The sequence below is a fragment of the Thunnus albacares genome, chromosome 14 (assembly GCF_914725855.1).
Source record: "Thunnus albacares chromosome 14, fThuAlb1.1, whole genome shotgun sequence".
Taxonomy (NCBI): domain Eukaryota; kingdom Metazoa; phylum Chordata; class Actinopteri; order Scombriformes; family Scombridae; genus Thunnus; species Thunnus albacares.
In genome coordinates this window covers 3,522,856-3,544,760 of record NC_058119.1, presented here as the reverse complement: position 1 = coordinate 3,544,760, position 21,905 = coordinate 3,522,856, and the positions used below count along the sequence as shown (strand labels likewise).

At 39.3% G+C, this 21,905-nt stretch overlaps 1 protein-coding gene across 1 annotated transcript in view; it reads left to right on the top strand.

Annotated features, from left to right (window-relative positions):
* Positions 1–564: 564 nt before the first annotated feature.
* Positions 565–21,905, top strand: part of slc24a3 (solute carrier family 24 member 3) — a 124,606-nt gene continuing 103,265 nt past the window's right edge. The window contains exons 1-2 of the mRNA XM_044373136.1: positions 565–699; positions 16,877–17,120. Of these exons, the coding sequence (XP_044229071.1) occupies positions 16,940–17,120 (181 nt within the window). The 5' untranslated portion in view covers positions 565–699; positions 16,877–16,939. The remainder of the gene's footprint in view (positions 700–16,876; positions 17,121–21,905) is intronic.

The window sequence follows — 21,905 nt, the reverse complement described above, 5'->3', positions numbered from 1 at the left end:
AAACAGAGTGAAGTTTTCATAACTCTTGCCTGAGGATGTGACACTTTGACTAAAGCCTCGGGGTATCTGAGTGTGTGCCATGCTGAGAGCTCCCAAAATACTGTGCAGACATAGTTTGTCCTACATAGTAACAGGCTAGAAACTCAACAACAATATTCCTGAATCTTTACATTTAGACCACACACACCAGAAAACTGCAGTAACTAGTTCATTTGCTTTCTTTCTAAAAGAGAGGTGAGAAGATTGATGTCACACTCATGTCTGTTAAGCATGCATCTGGAGTCAGGACGTGGTTAGCCTAGCTTAGCATAAAGACTGGAAGCAGAGGGAAACAGCTAGCTTGGCTCTGTCTCACATAAAATCATGAAATGTAGTTTTTACATTTCTGTTTGTATACAGATTAAACTAATGAGATATGTTTTAATTAGTGAGTTCTAGAGGTGCTGGAGGGCATTTACATTTAAACGCACAATATGTAATTTCAGCCGCTAGGGGTCTCTCAATCAAAACAATAACAAAAGACGGAGTGTGATGACGGTGTGAGGTAGCAAGGGATCATGGGAGTTGTTGTCTTTGTTGTTAAATAACCAGCCAGGATAGGATTACTCCAGTGTTAATCATTCGGGATGCTTTTATCGGGAGCCGAATTACCCTCAGAGGTCTCCTCCTCTCCAGAACAAACGGACCCGGTGATTACAGGTAAAAACACTGAATGAAGCTGTTTCACCTTAAGAAAAATCAGTGTTTCTCCGACGATGTACGGCAACCACTGGACGTCCGGTACGGGCTGTTAGCCGAGCTGCTGCTAACACTTGCTCGATTTATTTCTCTTATAACTTTAGATCCAGACGTTCGGCAGGTTTCTCCCGGGAGCCGAATTATCCTCAGAGGTCTCCTCCTCTCCAGAACAAACGTGCACGCAGATTAAAATCGTTAAAATACTAATTAAAGCTGTTTTACCTAAAAAATCAGTGTTTCTCCGACGATGTACAGCGACAACCGGACGTCCGGTACAGGCTGTTAGCCGAGCTGCTGCTAACACTTGTTCGGTTTATTTCTCTTACAAATTAAGATCCAGACGTTCAGGTTCTAGTTGTTTTTAGACATTTTAATGTGGAATAATTACATATTATACTTTTAAGTGGTATGTATTTTAAAGATTAGCTGTTTCCTCTGCTTCTAGTCTTTATGGTAAGCTAGGCTAACTACCTTCTTACTCTAGCTCTGTACTGAACTCTTTGTCCCTGAGGTACGTTATTTGTGTAAAATCACAGACATGATACACACACTGTATAAAATCAGAAGAAACCTTAACAAAAATGACAAAAATCTGTTAAGGATCAGCATCAGTAAATCCACTGTAAATTCATAGAAAAAGACACTCCTTATAACTTGAAATCCTGGTTCAATATCATCAAATTTATGACTGTTAGTGTCACAAATGTGATATCACAACTTAATATCAATCAAAATGATGTTACAAAACTTATTGGTGTCTTGCTGGCTAATACAGAACAATTATAATAAACAAAACAATCAGAGAGATCAAATCCATGAAAATGTGGTTTCTGTAATTTGTTCTTTTGGCTCATGCCTAGGTATGGTTTTAACTTTGGTAGGGACATTAAAACAAATATATACATTTAATTTCATTAATAAAAACTGAATATTTAAAGTTGACACATGACTGATTTTCACAGTAAATGTTTCAAGGAATGAATCCATAAAAACCTGTCGGTAATGTGCTGCTCTGTTCTCTATCTGCTGTAAGACATTTTCAACTCTCACCTGAGATTCTGTAGCTCCGTCCTTTCAGTTTGTTGATTTGGTCGACAAATCAAGTTTCGTGCAACTAATAAAAAATTGGATTGATTACAGAACATTATTATTATCTAAGTTCAGCTGTTACTGACACTTTGGTTCTTCTTTAAAAATGGACCTGATACCTTATTTCCACTTTTGTGAGGCATGTGTGTGTGTGTAATATATACCTTATCGGAAATTTAAATATAATTATGGTTCTTTAACTGTATGGCCAATTTTTTACTGTGACATTTCCAGAACAACAACAACAAAGGCAACTGACCATCTCAGTGATCCTCAAAAAAGGAAAGGACCCACTTGATCCAACCAGTTACAGGCCCATCAGTTTAGCAGGGGTTGATTATAAGATACAAACTAAGGTATTGACTATGTGCCTAGAGCATATCCTGCTGGGCATTATACATCCAGATCAGATGGGATTTATAAGTGGAAGGTCATCCTCTGATAACCTGAGGTGAAGATTGCTTCACTTGATGTGGCTAAGCAGGGAAGACGACACTCTGGCCTTCTCCCTAGATGCAGAGAAGGCTTGCAACCGGATGGAGTGAGGTTTTTTTGTTGCATAATATGAAAACTTTTGGATTCGGAGCTGGGTTCTTAAATAGGGTGATATATGCGGACCCACAGACATAAGTCCTTACAAATGGGTTGATATCACCCTCCTTCAAGATGTCACGGAGCGCAAAGCAAGGAGACCAGCTCTCTCCATTACTGTTTATGTTATTTCTTGAACCACTTGCAGTAGCTATTAGAGCAGAGCCAAATATTAGTGGGGTTGCAGCTGGCAGAAGACAGCACAAGCTTTTTCTTTATGTTGATGACATTTTGTGGCTATTCAGAGACCCCGCCTCTTCAGCCCCGATACTGTTAGATTTAGTTGAAACATATTTAAAGATACACAAAATTAATGGGCGCAAGTCTGAGGCAATGCCAGTATCAAGAACTTGTCATAGGGGAGTAAGTAGTTCACTGCAATTCAGATGGATAAATACAGGAATGGTATTCCTTGGGATAAAACTTTGTGCAGATCTGACCAATATAATGCAAATTAATATGTCTCCACTGCTTCAAAAGATTAAAACAAAATTAGACCGATGGAAGCTAATAAATCTGAGTTTAAGATAAGCATAACAAAAATGGTAGTTGGACCTCAGTTTAAGTTTATCTTCATGATGGTGCCAGTCAGCATTCATCCAGGGATTTTTAAACATTTTAATCATTTAATCAGAGACTTTCTGTGGAATGGGAAGAAACCCAGAATTAACATTCTTAAATTATACACTACAAGGAATTTAGGAGGGCTGGGATTATCAAATGTAGAGTTGTATGGGATATCATTTGAAATGAAAAAAATGGCTAATCAACTTGCATGGGTGCAGATAGAAAGTGAACTTGCTGCCCCTGTGGGGCTGATAGAGGCATTGTCACAGAAAAATGTACCAGGCCTTATTAACAACCCAATCGTGGAACATTCCAGAGAGACATGGATGAAAGCTCATAAGTTGTTACATCTCTCAATATAAGCAAGGATATTAATCAATTTGGAACAACCCATTAATCCAAATAGGAAAAAACTACTCTGTGGGAATCATGGGTGGGTAAGAACATTCGAAAAGTTAGTGATTTGTATAGAGCTGGCATTTTTCTATCCTTTGAAGAGCTTAAAGATAATTTTAGCTTAGAGGGGCTCAAGAGGGAGTTTTGGAAGGATCTACAATGAAGGAGCTGAATAAAGAATCTGGGAGTTATATTAAGTTAAAAGGAGAACAACCTATTATCCTATTTAGAGTGCTCAATCAGCTTCAGTCTCTTATAAAATAATGGCAAACACTCTGCATAGTAACTTACAAAATCATCCACAGGTATTATTATACACCTGTTAAACTAAAAAAAAAATGGGATTCATAGATGACAATTATTGTTGGAAGTGTTCTTCATTTAATGTGGGTATGTTCTTTTGTTTCTCCTTTTTGGAAACAAGTAATTAAAAGGATCGGTGAGTGGTTGCATTGGCCATTGCCAGAATGTCCCCAGCTGTGCTTAGGAGACCGGTCTCTCCTAACACTGAATATATAAAATAAAATTTTGGACTTGCACTAGTAGGCTCTATTGTCAGGATTTTTCTACACAATTGGGAGAGCCAGACAAAACCAGAGCTTGCTGAATAGTGAAACTGATGACAGACATTGCCTCCTTTGAAGCTCTAATCACAAGGGCTAATAATTACCAAGGAAAGTTCTGTGAAGTTTGGTCTAATTTTCTGACGCATGATAACAGAAGGAACCTAACAGGAAGTAAATATTCCTTCAATTTGTTTTGTTTTTAAGGGAAATATTCTACTCCACATACTGATACATGGTGCCCCCTTATCTTTTATTTTTCACTTGTCTCCACAGTTGTGCTTGTTTTTTTTACTGTACTTGTAGGTAATTCTGTTTGACCAGATGTATTTTGTTTGTTTTCTTCTGTTTGTTCTGTTACTTATTTTTTTATTGATTTACTAGAGTAACTGGTCCTGTGTGTTATTATGTTTCTATAGTTGAAAAAAGGTAATAAAATGGTGTAGAAAGGCCTCAGCCTGACATCTCAGCCTACAGCAATGAAATGATGTCTTCTCTAAGCTACTAAGCCACATATTGTGGTCTGAATTATGCCTGGTTTTACAAGACTATCACAAAAACTAGAGTTTACTCAACACATCTTTGACAGTCCAAAGAAAAACTGCACATTTAACTTCATAAAGGTTATGATTATCTCATAGAAGTTCAAATAGATGGCTCATACTGTATTTGTACTTTACCACCTTGTGTTCATATAAGAATATCTGTTAAAGAGTTAAACATAATTAACATCCTCATTAACATAACAGTCATTTTAATATATCGTCATGAGTGTGACATGACATTACACAGCTTAAGTGCATTTTATCATGAACTCCATCCTGATTGCAATTTAATGGGGTCAAATAAGTCAGTCTCACAATGGTGGATCATGACTGTGTGTATTTGTGTGTGTGTGTGTGTGTGTGTGTGTGTGTGTGTGTGTGTGTGTGTGTGTGTGTAAGTGTGAGAACAAGTGAAAGACAGAGCGAGAGCATATAATTATAGGTTCCTGTGTAGGTTACAGTATGTATACATGGATAATCAAACACCAGCATCCATGTGCAGACTTCTCCATATGGCATCACACCCTCCTCTTAGCAACCAAAAGCATTATGCATTAATGGTGCTTGTGTTGAGATTACATGAATGCTAATGTGCATGTATGTGTGTGGGTGTGCGTGATCACTGTGGCTAAAGAAGGCCTACAGTATGTATCACTAATCTATGTTCACATTGATTCGCCTCCCACCACCTGCAGTATCATATCCCTGTACTTCACATGCTGCCTGAACATCCTCAAAGGCAGAGAACCAAACATTTATGTAAACCTGGAGACATCAGAGTCCCTGTAAGCCGGTCGTCAGCTAGCGGAGCTGTGTTCGAAAAAGTGTGTTGCTCATAGTTTGTCCTCCTGTTGTGTTTTGGCTCGGATGGGCTGTGATCCATTATGCATCCTGCCAGTGTCACAGTGTGACAGGAGAGGAGATGAGGGTCATCCAGACAGATTGGCCTGACAGTAAATAAGCTCATTTATTCAAACATGTGTCCTCATCCCCCTGCTTTTGTTTCGCCTACATCCCTGCATCCTTTCGTCCAGGTGTCCCTTCCAGATGGAAGATGTCAGTTGGCCGTCCCATGTGCTCTGGGAAAAAAAGGATCTCAAACTGGGTCCGGAGTGAAGGGAGAACATAGTTATGACCATTATTTTTGTCATTGATAATAACATACCCACAAAGTAACTGCTGAGATGTGGGAATACGACAAATTTGCTAAAATGAATAAAAAGATCACTTCCATTAGTAGCTCTTTTTCCGCCATTATTAAACAACAGCCAAGGACCAATCCCAAAAAATAGCTAAAAAGTGTTTTTATATCGTGTCATCTGTGAAATAAATACTCGGTTAGATTAGCTACATAAATAGAAGGCTAAACTGGGTGATGGTAAAGTTAAAGTGATGTTAGCCTGCTGGACATTAATGTTTGTTCAGGGCTTCAAAAAGTGTCAAATTCTCTTTACAAATATTGAGTCAATAATTTTTTCCAACGAGTCATTATCTCAATTGGCGATTGCTGTCTCAGTTGTTAAATTCAAGCACTCTAATAAGTGTGCTGGTGGTCATTTTGGAAATTATTTCTCTGTTAATAAGATTTGAAGACTTGCAGTAGTGTAGCCACGTGGAACTGACAGTGGGGTTAGTTGGATTATCGCTGCAGTATTTTGGGAAGTGTAATGTTACTTGATTATGATATTGATGATTAGCTAAAGTACTTAACCCAAGTAGCCCAAGTGTGCAGTGCTCTGTGTTCCCAGTAAGCTAGCATTAGCTTTGATCTGAGGTAACGGGTAATGTTTCCAGAGTGTGAAAGGCAACACCCTACACTCCTGATGGTGCTGACCAGAAGCTGCAACTCTGGGCTTCAAATTGGCTCCAATGCAACCAAAAGGTGACGTCACACCTCGCTACGTCTATCTCTATAGACAGAGTGTGGTAATCACAGGTTTATCCAGGTTACTACAATGCATGTGTCAAAAAGTGAAGGTGTAAGATGTAGTTTTGTGTGAATGATGAAATTTATTATACAGAAAAGAATACAGACACAACTAAAAACAATAAAAGCTGCAAGTTTACATCTTTTTGCATGTGTTTTCTTAAGCTGCAGCATGTTGAGTGTTCAGAGCCACCGTACTATGCTGATTATTCTGCTACTGTAAATGCTTCAGTATAAACTAACTTACAGTACATTACCTTAATGCACTGTTTCTCTTTGTATTGTCAGTGTGAAAAAGTGTCATATTTGTAAAAGCTGAAATCGAATTTTAATTCAGTCGAGCTGAACTGAATTGAATTTGTGCTAAAAATAAACCACTGCTGCTAGCGCTGTCACTATATTCATCCTTTGCCCTTCACCTCTCCTTTCCCCTCCTCTGCACTTCACCTCTCCCCTCTCTTCCTCTCCCCTCCCCCCCTCTCCTCTTCCTCCTTCACCACACCCTTTGTCCTCGAAGTGACTTTGCAAGCGGATCTCTTCCGAATATAGAGAAAGCAGACTAGCCATCGCTACTGGAATAGCCCGGCGAGTAGAGACATTACCGCTGAGGAGAATCCCCATAGGGAAAGCCTAGCTGCAGTGTAGAGCTGCAGAGAGGCAGAGCAGTGACCGAGACTATTGATCTGACAGGGGGACCAAATTACACCTCTTGTGTACACATGCACACAAGGAGAGACAGATAGCCACATGTCTTCTTCATGTGCAATACTTGGAAGAAAACATGTGGAACATCCTTTTCTTAGACGCTGTACAGCACACTATCAACTGTACACACTCTGGTTCTCCAAACACACACCTGCACACACACACACACAGACATACACACACACAGGTCTGCGGTAGCGGAGACAGAAAGCAAGGTTTGGTTACTGGAAAGCTTTTTATAAATGATACAAATCCAAGCTGATCAGATGGTAGTAAGAGTCGTACAGTAAGACTTTCTCTAGTGTTGTTGATTTGTTACAGTCATCAAAAATGAAGGTACAGTACATACAGGAATTTAAATCCTAGTATGTAAGATTTTATGACAAATGTACATAATGAAGTGCAGTATTTGCATTAGCTGATACATTCCAGTTAGATTGTTTAAAGGTTCAGTTCACCCAAATTACCAACAAAACATATTTTCTCACCCTCAGTAGTATCACACTGTCAACAGTTTCCACTGGGACTATTTTCCACTAGAAAGTAGTTCCAGTGAAAACTGTTTACAGCAACTTGTGTGGATTATTCAGAAAACCACATTTGTTTCTGGAAAGAGATGTTTCAGTTGTTTTTTTTCACCCAAATCAGTGAGCACCCAAACAAATTCCATGTACCTGGGTTGGAGGAAGAAATCTGAGACACATACGTCTCAAAATCTGGACAAATAAAACAAAAACTACATCTGCACAGCTAGATACCAGGAGAGCAGGGATATGTTAATCTTTGTGGAGTTCCAGGTCGATTGTGAGGCGTTGCAGTTAAAGCATAATTTGTTCATTTTCCCCAGTCACAATGCTGCACTACATCTGACAGTTTGAAATCAAAACTAATGAAATGAAATACAAATGACATCCAATAAACTCAGTTTTTGTGAAAAGAAGCAGAATGAAATAGCAAAATTGAATAAACATAACAATTTAATGGTTATGTCACATATTTTGATTGTATTTCTTCATATGAATGTTTATTTGTTTTTTCAATACTGAACACTTTGGGTCTCTGTAGAGTAGAATGGCAGGAAAAAAACAACTACTGGCCATAAACACTGGCAACAACCAAACTATCTAAAAGACTCATTCCTGTGTTGGAAACAGCAGAGGCAGTTAGAGACCTGTTTATTCACAAAGGTGTAGTAAATGAGGAAATTAATGGGAACTACTAGCCAATGGTAATATAATTCTTGACAGGAATAACAGTCATGTACCCAGGACAGCTCCCAGATCAGCACTCTGGACAGAGCTAGTTACATGTTGAGAACAACACCTGAGGGCAGATGTTTCAGAGTCTTTGTTAATATGACAAAATATGGAAGGACTTTCCCAGTACGCCTTGTTTGTTTGTTTTGAACATTAAATCTTTTATTTTTCATGTCACAAGGTATTTGAAATAAAAAAGTGCTCAGTTCATTTCAAGCTTTAAAACAGCCTTTTCCTGTCTCCAGCATCCTTCCTTCTGAATAATAAAGACATGACCCGCACATAATGTTCCATTCATCACAGTGGATGTGATGGGAAGTAAATTTAGAGTAATATGCTTTCTTATTTAAAAGACCATAGAGCCTGTCACATTTCCCTTCTGTAGACACAGAGTGAACAGAGTCTGATCGATGGGCATCAACTCTCAAGACCAACTCAAGACAGAGACTGACAAAAACTCTTCTCTCCTCCCATCTATTGTGTTACCTCTGGAATTATGACTGGTAGCATTGTTAGTAAATTGTTTAAATAATAGTCAGTTATCATTGCTAAGACGTATCTCTACAATACAGAATAATGGATGTGTAAAGTGAAATGTTCTCCAGCCTGCTTTTGACACTTTCTGTGTTAAGTGTATTCAGATGAGTATACATTTTCATTTCATTGTGCTGGTGAAGGTAGATTGTAGTATTGTGGTTGTATAAGCCTACAACGTCTCAACCTCTCAAATCTCACATAGGTCACATCTTTTCACTTGTGTTATGTGTTGTTATGTTGTTCATTAGGTGGAAATACAGTTAAACAAATCAAACTGTCAAGCTCAACTTTTAAGCAAAGATAAACAAGACGTCTTAAAAAAAAAAACCCTCAAATAATAGTGCCCATAATGGCTGTTTGAGCAAATTTTATATGTTGATGAAGACAGTGTGATAAGGTGAAAAGCTTTAGAACAAGCCAGTAAGTGGACCTTGACTGGAGATTGTTTTCTCAAAGGCTGAGGGACTTGTAGTGTTTTAAAGAAGTACACCAGATTGGGTAGCCTAATTCTTTTGAGTCATTTTGTTGGGACTGTGTGTGTGTGTGTGTGTGTGTGCGTGAGAGAGAGAGAGAGAGAGAGAGAGAGAGAGACAGAGAAAGCAGCTGCACTTGCTCTCTGCAGAAGAGGATGTTCCCTCACACAAAAACGCTCAGTGCTAAAGTGGAACAGGTTTAGGAAGCGAACAGGTGTGTGTGTGTGTGTGTGTGTGTGTGTGTATGTGGTCCAGGTATTCCTCACGTTGTGGGGACGTAAATCTGCTTACACAGTCATGTTGTGGGGACTCGCCTCCCTTATGCAGACAAAAAGCAAGTGTCCTTAACGTAAATCATTAATTTTAGGGTGAAGACTTGGTCTAAAGTTAAGGTTAGTTCAGGGTTATGTTGAGGTTAGGATAAGTCTCCAGGAAATGAATGTAAGTAATGTAATGTCCTCTGAGGTGATGGAAACACAACTATGTGTGTGTGTGTCTGTTCACGTGTGAGCATCTATGCTTACCACATCTGTATGTGTGTGTGTGTGTGTGTTTGAGTCTGTGTGTGCACCTGCACTTCAAATCTCCCAAGTGCATCATTCAGGTGTGTGTGTGTTATCAGTGTGTGTGTGTGCCTGTAAGCACTTTTGCCTCGGCAGTGTGTCTCTGTGAGTTCATGTGACAGTGTGTCCGTGCACATGTGTGCGCACATCTGTGGGAATATAAACAAGAAACCTGAACAAAACCCTCCGTAATCTGCTTACAGAGGACAGGATTATTCATGCAGAGGGCAGCAAGGATTTCTTTTAATATAACCTTTCCTGTCTGGACAAGCTGAAACCACTGTATCGACCGCTCACCTGAAATATCAGTTTAACGTGTGTACGTACGAGCAGGATTTGTGACATCACAACTGGTTTAGAGCCAATCCTGGTCCAGTATTCAATTTACACAAGTGTGCTGTGGAAACTTGGAAGCCTCCAGCACACACATACTGAAAATGGATTTTACAGTGAAGTATGAGACATCTTGTGTCCAGCAGGAAAATTGAAATGAAATAAAAAATATTTGGATATTCATAGATTTTGGAATTTTTAATGAGGGGAGAAGGCGGAGATGTCATTTTAAGGGATTTAACAAGATTAGGATTAGGAATAAGGATTTGAACTTTTTTTGTGTGGAAGAACCATATCAGACACAAATTATGATTCAAAGTATTTTATATACAAAACATGTGTGAAGGGGATCTTCAAATAAAGTACAAGTACCTAAAAATTGTACTTAAGTACATTACTTGAGTAAATGTACTTAGTAACTGAAAAAATCAGTGCATTTGTTCCCCAAAATGTATCTAATTTGTGTAGGTGGTGATTAAATTAACTTTTTTAAGGTTAAAAAAGGAGAATGTTGGAGTGCGTTTGACTGACAGGTGTCTCAAACAATCAAAACTTATGCTGTAAATGCATGAAGGTCACATCAGGGCACTAAATATTGTCATGAAATTGCTCTACTGTCCACAATAACTCTCAGCTATATATTTTTACATATACAGTATACTTCTATTTACATTGTATATCCTCTTATCTCAAGCTAAATGTTATTTTCAAGAACCTCTATAAGCTCCCTCAGCTCACTTTGGCAGCATTGAGTGTTGTAATCCCTTCTTTGAAAAGACTAGAATTATTACTGTCATTTGTAAAGTGTACTCCTGAGCCGACCAGCCGGAGGAGCTCATTAGACATTTCTCTGCTCGTTCCTTATTCTGCAGTACAATTAGACCTCGAAGAGAAAGACTTTCAGCATTTGTTGCTTAATCCAGCTTTCTATCTATGTGGCAGCTGCTCTTTGGAGTTGATGAGTAAAGAATTTTTTTTAAATATATTCTAAGTTCTAATTTATCATGAATATTTGTGTCCTGACTACAGACATCACGGGGCAGGAGGGTTTTCTCTCTGTATGTATCACGTAATGAATTTCAAACACACCTAATCAATCTTCTATGAAGGAAAAAAAAAAAATCCTTTTAACCGTTCCAACCAAATCCCTGATGATCAAAAGAGGCGAGGAGCAGCTTCAATGGTCCATGTAGAAAGGAATAAACATGGAATCCTGGGATGATTTACAGGACAATGCCTGGACTAACAACACATCAAAGACAGGTGTAACATCACACTACAAACAGAGCGTGTGTATCAGTGCGGAGCGTGCACAGAGAGAGGACAGGTATGATGTGTGTGTTTGAGGGACAGGCGTCTGTAAAAATCTACAACAGACTTCTGATCCGGTTCTCTTGATGTCCTCGTCTGCCAGACGTATTATATCAGAGGCAAACAAACATGTTTTTAGTCAGTGAATGAAATCAAAAATCAGACGTTGGCAGGCTTTAAAAGTTTAAATCGTACATTTCTAGGTGGTAAATCATTACATCACTTTACTAAATGTAACACGTAAAGCTGTTTTTGCACTTAATAAAAGACAACTTTGAATTTTGAGGATGTAAATAGTCAGAATCATGCAACATGAAGAAGCTGAACCATTGTTTGTTTCCATTGTGTGGACATTACGTAAAGGATTTTGTGAATTTAGTCATTTCCTGAATTAAAAGGTTTGCTCGTTCAGCTGTTCCGAGTCAGATTCAACAAACTGTCTTAACAGGGCAAATTTGCTTGTTTCAACCTGATGAATGTCACCTGTTCATGAGGAGGTGAACATTCATGAACTTTAAGAAACATGTTAAAAAAACGGTTAAAACCATAAAGTACAACTTAGCAAATTTTAGACATATTAGAAACTGTCTCTCTTTGGATGCAGCCAAGATATTTATGCAGCTATGATTCTTTCCCATATGTCTTATTGCGTCACATGTTGGGGGCAGGCTGGAGAAACAGCCATAAAACCTCTTGAGTCCTTATACAAACAAACTTTAAAAGCTCTGAACTAAAAGCCAATGCATTTCCATCACTGTAGGGTACTGAAGAAATACAATTTACTGAGCTTTGACAATTTTAGATTATTCTCAAATTTGTGCCTAGTTTATAAAATGTTAAATGCTTTGGCCCCTCCTCCACTATGTGACTTTATGTACACTCGCTCAGTAAGTTCTATTAGATCCTCCAGAATATCCTCTGTACAAGATTGTACCAGACCATATCGTCGCACTGCATTTGTACAGTCAGCTTTCTGAGTGAAAGCCACAACTCAGTGGAATGCCCTGCCTGATGATATGAAGAGCTGTAGTTCTATCAATACATTCAAGACCAGACTGAAACATGTGTGAACACTGAGTCACACAGCTGAGTTTAGTTTACATTATTTCTAATTGACATTGTGTATGTGTATATGGGTGTATGTGATGTGCTGCGTGATGTGCTGCGTGTGGCTTTGTATTTTGTATTTTGTACGGTGTGTTCTGTGTGTTTTTTTTCGTTTGTTTGTTGTTGTCGTTTTTTGCTTTTTACTGTTTGTTGTTGCGCTGTTGTATGTTTTTTGTCAGGGACTACAGATGCAAATTAGCGTCAAGCTAACTCTGGTGCAGTGCATCTTTAATGTTTCAGACTGCACACTGTCCCATTCAATAAATAAATAATCAATAATTTCACATTGAGGAGCTGCAATTCAAGCAAACATAATATATGTGTGTGTCAGTAGTGGTATTATAAAAGCTGAAACAGTTAAAAATGTTGATAGTTGTTTTAATAACAATTTAGTTATTTTATTTGAGTTCATTTCTGTATCATATTTAGACACCAAATCCATTCAGATTAAGAACATTATGATGATTGCAGGTCAAATGAGTGTTTTTGCCCTGAGAAGAAAGACAGACAGTCGCTGTATTTACACGTGTAAAATGGACTAGATCTAAAGCCTCTGTTCTGTCAGACACATGTGAGAGGAACAACTGAAAAACAGCTGAAATGCCTCATGTGTAGACAAGCTGTTGATGCTATGCATCTTATATTGGTTATGGTATTCCCAAACAATAAAATTCAACACCAGTCTTTGTCCTCCATATTGACTCATACTGTATGAGCATTACAAAAAGGATTCATAGGAGCGATTTCTGATCTGGTGCTTCTATGATTAGAGTTAAGTTAATTAAAACTACTTGGTTAAGGTTAGATAAAGATCATGGTCATTGTTAAAAGTAACCAAAGCTGACTGTTAAAAGAAAATGGGATGTGAACTCTGGTCTCCAGGTTTTGTGGCACTTTAATCTCTTACAACTTCTGTCTTTCCTTCTGAGAGAAAACACACATGAGAAAATGAAAACATGAACATGAAGAAGTAAACATAAGTTGTTTTAATCATTACAAGAAACAACCGATACTGTTGTTTTTCTTATGAGGACAGTCTCTGGGATAGTCGGCATGTTTTTTCTGTTCAACTGTAGCATTAATGCAGATGAGATTTCTTTTCCACACAGAATATTTTAAAGGGGACATATGCACAATTCCTGGTCTGTATTTTTAATCTGCAGCTCTACTGGAATATCTTTGCATGATTAACAGTGCAAAAAACGTATTTATCTTCTACTGGTCCTTTATGCAGCCCCTCAGTTCAGCCTCTCTGAAACAGGCAGTTTTAGTCTCTTTAAGCCCTCCTCCTGATGATCCCACTCTCTTCTGATTGGCCAGCTCTCAGAAGCTTCCCCTCTGGAGGCTATGTTAACAAACCATGAAACTTCTCAAATACATCCGTACATGTTTGAGCCAAAATTCAATCTGAAATATGAGGGTGGACAACGCAAACAAGGCTGCAGAACGAATGGCTGTTTGTGCATGCATGACGATCTGATGTTAGCTCATCAGTAAGGCTGAAAAAAACCTTGCAAACAAAGCGTTCAGAGCAGGTTGAAAGCTTAGACTTCAAGTTGTGGAACCATGTTTAACATCAATACAGTATATAAATAGCAGAAAACCACAAAAAGCATAATATGTCCCCCTTAACGCCCTGTTAGTGGCAACAGATTCTGTCCTTTAACATGCCGGTTGCGATTGACATTTTTAAAGGAGCCATGACATGGGTGGTCCCTTTCTGGATTCAATCAAAAGAAAGAGTGAGTGCAAAAAACATAATGTAGCTCTGTTTGGAGATTTTCCCCAAAGGATGGAGGGTAAAAATCCCTCACTGCCTCCTAATCCAGCACACTCGATATGTCATTGTCATTGTCTCGAATCACGGCTGTCAGACGCTATTGCTCAGGATGAGGATTATACCCAATCCGTCATGAAGGAAGTGTGTGTGTGTGTGTGTGTGTGAGAGAGAGAGAGAGCTCGGGCCAAGGGGCTGTGGGTGTAATCTGGGAGCTCATTCGCTAATGCCACACTATCTCTCACATGGCATTATGGGTCTCCAGTTTCCTCCCTTCCCGCGATGACATCATTACACACCTCGGCAAGAGAGAAAGAAAGGATGGAAGAACCGGAGTGACTTGTGCTTTACACACGAGACATGAAGGTGCTGCACGGTCACATGATGTGCTCCGCAGTAACAGAAGAACAATAGTGACAGCTCAATTTCATGTGACAATCCCAAGTGCCTACCTATTGACTTTCTCCTCCTCTTTTCATTTTTCTGTTCCTCCCTCTGTTCTGCTTCAGAAATAAAAACATCCATCTGATGCTTCACCATAGAGAGGTCAGAGGGTGCGACCTTTGACCCCAATCAGCTAGAGTGCTTTTGTGTGTATGTGCGCGTTTCCAGGGTGAAAGATCAATCTCATTGTTTTTAATGGTAATGCTCATAATGGCAGTTCCCTTCAAAAGGCCTTTTGCATGAGCCATCATTACAACACACTTTTCTACTGATAGCTGCACTTTATTTCCCAAGAGTCTCATTTATTTATCCTGCAGTTTGATTACAACATAACGGAAAAAGGACAACACCCATGACTGACGCATTACATTTAAAACCACAGAAAAAGAATACATGTAAGTCCAGTTTTTGTTTATGGTTTTTTAAATAGGGATTGCAGTATAAAATAACATTAAATATCATAACATAAAAAGTCAATTTATTCACACAATTTCCCATACAGGCTGATCAGCAACTGCTGGACACCTGTCAATTCAGTTCCATTTAATGTACTTCACTGACTGAGTGTGGAAACACACACACACACACCCACACACACACACACACAGTCGTGTTTCCATCACTTCAGAGGGCATTACATTGACTTACATTCATTTCCTGGAGTCTTATCCTAACCTTAACCATAAGCAGCACATTGCCTAACCCTTACCCTAACCTTAAAATAACCCTAAACTAACCTTAACTTTAAACCAAGTCTTCAACCTAAAATTAATGATTTAAGTTAAGGGGACTTGTTTTTTATCCCCATAAGGACGGCGAGTCCCCACAACATGACAGATTTTCGTCACCACAACGTGAGGAATACCTGGTCCACACACGCACGCGCGCACGCTCTCTCGCTCACACACACACACTCACTCACTCACACACACACACACACACACACACACACACACACGCACGCCCCTCCCTGTAACATCTCCAGCTCCGGAACAGAACATCCAAGCTGAAGTCGACATGCCATGGAGCTCCCGGCGTCGTTGCACTAACATCCAAGCCGAGAAACCACACTCTTGTCCCGGGAAGGAAGCCCGCCCTCTGACTCCAACCACGGAGGAAGGAAGAAACGCTTGAAGGGGACTTATCACCTAACCTCCTCAAACTGCGTCAAATGCCCCAGAGTTACCCGACTACCGGAAACGAGATCTTCAAAATAAAAACATAGAATCGATAGCCTACAACAAGTTGGTGTTAACACGTAGCCTGCATAAACTGCATCTTTTTCATTTTTGAATTTCACACGGTTATGGCAATATAGCCTATATGATTGCAATGTTACTACAGCTACTTCCAAAAATAGCAAACTTCAACGCTCCTCTTCCAAAAAACATCTTTTTTTGGTCTTTATCAAATGTCAGCCAAAGGTGAATACAATGTGATATTGGAGTACTTGAGCAAAAACTCTGAGTGATTCATATATAAAACAAATTTTAAAGATATTTAAAGAGATTTTTTTCTGTTAACTGGCCTCAGTGACCTTACTTATGGGCCTATGTTTGAGAGATGTCACAGATCAACTCTGACCATAAAATTCTGTGCAAATACACATTTTATCTTGTGGCAAAAAATGCAGTTTTCTGTCTAAAATTATCTAATGACTTAGCTAGTGATAAATGTATACTATATAATTTTACTATGTATATTGAGTGTTTAGGCACAAAATGATCGAAATAGTTTTTAATTATTGTAATATCTTTTTGCTACCTAAAATTTTGGCTAGCTTCCATTAACGTTAATCGATACGTTTTATTTTGAAAATGTCGACCGGATACTCTGTTCTTTAACACCCTGGTTAATTTCACAAAACCCATCGACAAGCCAGTCATATCTTCTCTCGTCGAGTAACTTCAGTGCCCACACGGCACATCTCTCTGTCTCTTCCTCCTCGCTTCAGTTTGTCGTACCTCTGCACCACCACCGGGGGTTCCGCCGGAACGCTCGCCGAGAGAAGAGCGCCATGGCCCGCGTGGTGGTTGAAGGGATGCCGGAGACGGCCGTCGGAGGAGGTGTGATGCTGAACCGGCGGCGGAGCAAAGCCAGACGGAGAAAGCGAAAGGAGTTGTTCGCCTTCCAGATGTGCTTTGCGGGGGTACTGCTGGGGCTCGTCGTAGGGTTCCAGACTGTGGCACAGAAAGCAGGTGAGGGGCAGTTTAAACGTCTCTTGTTTTTACTGTCAAACAATAAGCATTACAGGTTGATTTTGTGATGAATATAGAGTTTCTGGCAAGCAGGAACAACAGGCTGTTTGGATGCAAAAAGGGCTTTCAAAGAAACATATTGTCAAGCTGATATTTATGATATTTCTTTCTTTTTATTTCTTCTATTTTCTTTCATTTTAAAAGCCTTAAACAACAAAATTGAGCTTAACTGTGATGGATTTTAGGGAGGAAGAATTACAGCAAAACTATAGTCAATGTTTGTTAACATGAGGAATATTAGGAAAAACACAAAATTAAAATAATTAATGTAAGTACAATAAGGTCACTATTAACTTAAATAGCACAGGCACGTTACAAGTCTGTGTACAACAGAATAAACCATATACACTAGAATAACAGCTGTATACTATACAGCGAAGGACTTGTAAACTCACCACTGAGTAGGCTGTCAAAGATAAAACACATTACAGATCCCATTAGAATTAGTATAGCAATAACAGATGGATTTTTTATTAGGTTACAGCATTACTGTATGACTGCACATACATTTACATTCACTGTACTGAACAAAACAACAACACGCCTTCGTGTAGCTCAACATCTGTAACTAATAATCCCCTGGAAATGGTAGCGGTGACTATGCTGCTCTGTGTTGCTTGAATTACTTAACAGAAATCCACCATTCTGCTATTTACTGCCAGCTACAGCAGGAACAGGACAACTGATAAGCCGGATAAGAAGTGTTGAACACGTTGTGGACACATGGGAGTCTGTTTGCTTGTTAAAAACCGATGACACTGACCCGTTGACAAGTTTGAGGGTGGCATTCTTTAACTGGATTTAATTTGGAAATAGAAGTTAAACAGCACATCAAAAGCGCACCACCGCTAAGAGGGATTTTCATATTGACCGGATTATCAGGAATCATGTTGTCAAAATCAATGGGCTATGCTTGTTGCTTTGAATAATGTAAATAGTGCGAATACAAGCTTGGTTTCGACTTTTGAACAGCTTCATATCAGCTGATGTTTTGTTGTCTTTTGCCAAGTACTGCATGTTTTGTTAATGGTCAAGTCAGCAGTCCAGTTCACGTTGCTGAACATGATCAACTCTCTTCACAAAATCAGTCCAGTGATGTCATCAGGATGTAAACAAATCAGCTGTAGAAACACAATGAGGATCAGAATCCCTCAGGGTTTTTCCAAACACACACACACACACACACACACACACACACACACACATTGTTCACTACCTGGAGATTTTACATTTTCGTGACTCAGTGTTTCATTATCCTACAGCGAGCTGTCTCTGACTTCAGGGACAGCACATATGATGTTCTACATTTAGTGGTAATGAATTGTGATTTTTCTGACATGTTGAAGCTTCTATTTTCGGGGGTGGGTGTGGGGGCACGCAGAAGATGAGAATGTGAGATTATTATAGAGGCATCATGAGAATGCCAGATATCTCAAATATGTAACTGGGACAGCAAGAAATCACAATCAGTGACACATTTCACCTCATGACATTTATGACATTTTCAAAGTTTGTTGATGGTTTTCTGTGTTTTCAGTCACTACAACATTTGTGTGCTTGTGATGCTAATAATGAATGAAGCTATTTCAGCTCAACCAATGCTCCTGTAATAATATATTAGAAGCAACAATAACAATTTTGATCATTTTTGAGATTGATTTGTTTGCACAGATTAAAGTGTAGTGCAGAGGATAAAATCTTAAAACAGCTTATTGATTACCTCTACTAGCATAATTCACAGTCTTAAAGGTAATAGCCTATATGTTATGATATTAAACTTCAGTTTTTTAGAACATAGACTAAAGTTGATGTTTTTTTAATGCCCTGTAGGACTAAAAGGAAGAGGCGTATTTAACCAAACAGGAAAAGGACTTTCATAAGTTATGATCTTATTAAACATTTGCCTTCTCTTGTTTCTTGTGAGATGTCTGGGAAGATAAAGATTAGATGACTGCATGGTTGAGTAAGAGCGAAACTGTTCATTAGTTTAAAAACTAAGACGTTCAATTATTTGGATTGTGGAAGGAAACTCTTCCACAATCATGTATCAAATACATAGTCAGAAATAAAGGAGCTGATGGGGTGTAAGAATTTGAATGGGTTGCAGTTCTAAAAATAAATAGATAAATAAATAAATAAAAGGGAAATTTGAGAATCAATGAATTGTTGAAGTCCTTTCTCAAGCTAAAATGCAAAAGATTTGTTGGTTGCAGATTCTCAAATCTGAGGATTTACTGTTTTCTGATATAATCAATTCATTTTATCGATTGTTTTGTTTACAAAAATGACAGAAAATTGTGAAAAATGCCCAATGTCATTTCATAGAGCCCGAGGTGATGTCCTGAAATTCCTTGTTTTGTTTGAACAACTCTCCAATATCCAAATGCATTTTAGTTTACTGTCATATATGACAGAAAAAAGCAGCAAAGCCTCACATTTGAGAAGTGCAACTAGGGAATGTTTGGCTCCAAGATGACATCTTCAAATTTCTTGTTTTATCCAATTAATGGTCCAAAACCCAAAAATATTCATTTTACAATGATGTACAACAGAGACACATCACATCTGGAGAATCTAGAACCTGCAATTGTTTGAGAGTTTTGACTGATAAATTACTAAATGATTAAAAGAAATGAACAATTAATCTCCTTTCAGTGGCCAGTCAATCACATTACATTTTTTCCCCACGTATCCATAGTGGGAGCAAGGTTCAGTGTCTTGCTCAAAGACACTTAAACACACGGACAGGAGGAGTTGGGGATTAATCCGACAACCTTGCGAGTAATGGCCGACCGCCTCTGCTACCTGACCCCCCTTAATTGATGAATGCTTTCAGTGCTTAACTGTGCCGTCACTAGAACATATTCTCCAGGTTGACCTCCCCTGACGCAGAAATGCACTCTGAGTTGGGTGCTAATTGACAGCGTTTTCACATGGACTCCCTCATGGCAGAGGCAGGATCTGTTCTCCTGTCGGTGATAGTAGCCGTCGGGCTGCGCCGAGGCTTTCAAGGTCTAGGACACACATACACATGTTGAGGTGTATGTGTTTCCTTATGTCTTTGTGGACTGACACGTGGATGTGCACACTTCTCTCTGCTCTTCCTCATATCTCCTCATCCCCCCCTTGGCTTCCATCTGTCCTTATTTTCACCGCCATCCCTCATCCTCATCCATCCATCCATCCATCCATTCATCTGTCCATCCATCCATCCATCCATCCAAAAAACACAAGGTAAAAGCCAGACTCAGGACAAAAGCACTATAGGAGGGAGGATTACCCATATGAGCAGATACATGTCGCCATTGCTATTATCTCTTGGTTTTAATGACATTGAACTGCGCTACTCAAGCCAAAGTCCCTCCATCATCCATCTGTGACAAACATGAAAGACAGACAAATGGTTATAGTATAGAGAAGTCGCTAATGGGTGCTTGGTGTATATGGTATACAGCATTAGTGTCCAGATGATCTCATTACATAACTTACAGCTCCGGTCGGTGGGTCCCCTTCCCTTTGCACGCTAGCAGAGGACGGGGAGGGGAGAGCGGAACACAGACGGAGCACTTTGCACTGACGAAGCCTCGGGGACTCGTAGCGGAGGAGCCGAATTAGACAAAAAGGAAAAGAGACAAGAGTGGAGGGAAAAAGGGGAGAAGGAGGAGGAGGATGTGGGGGGGATTTGATGTAAAAAGGAAAAGTGGGAGCAAGTGAGGACAGCGGTGGCAGTGATGAAAGGAGGAAGAGGAGGAGGGGGGGGAGATGCAAATGAGTAGACTGGAGTGAGGGAGAAAGCGAGATGAATAAGGTGAGATGGGGTCGGGGAAGGCAGGAAGAAGGAGTGAAAAGATGAAGAAGGTGTGTCTTTGCAGAGATAGACAAAGAGAGGGTGAGAGTGAAAGGTGGTTCTGAGTAAGAGAGCAGGTTGAGAGGGAGGATGGAGAAGTTTAAAGGGGACATATTATGCACATTTCCAGCTCTAGATTTATATTGTGGGGCTGTGCTGGAATCTTTGCATGATTTAAAGTCCAAGAAACTCTTATTTATCTTATGCTGGCCCTTTATGCAGCCCCTCAGTTCAGTCTGAAACAGGCCATTTTAGCTCCTCTCTCTCTCCCGATGAGCCCACTCTGTTCTGATTGGTTAGCTTCCGGAAGCTGTACAACTGCCAACTTCCAGCCGCTCGGAAGGCTATGTCAACAAACCATGAAACAAACTATAATAGTAGAGTTTCACTACTTTTTTTTTCTTTAGTTGAAATGTCAACTCCTCAAATACATCTGTACATGTTCAATCCAACATCCAATCTGAAATATGAGAGTGGAAAACGCAAACAAAACGTGGAAAAATCATAGCACCAACCTTGGCAAGGCTATGGAACGGACGGCTGTTTATATGGATGTCTGATGATCTGAAGTCAGCCCATCTGTAAGGTAGAAAAAAACCTTGCAAATGAAGTGTTCAGAGCAGGTTGAAGCCCTGACTTTTGACTTGCTGGGAGCATTTCTACATATGTTAACCTCAAGTTTTGGAACTTCCTCAAATATCAACTGCAGACAGTCTTTTTTTTTTTAAAAAAAAAGTCCAGACTTAGACTTCATTTATCTTTTGCATTTAACTGGCTTTTTATACAAAGCAACTTCTAATGAGTGCAGCAGCCAAAAAGTTTTTCTTTTGGCTCAGTTCAAAATAAAAGCAACAGAAATTAAATGATCATTCTGTTTT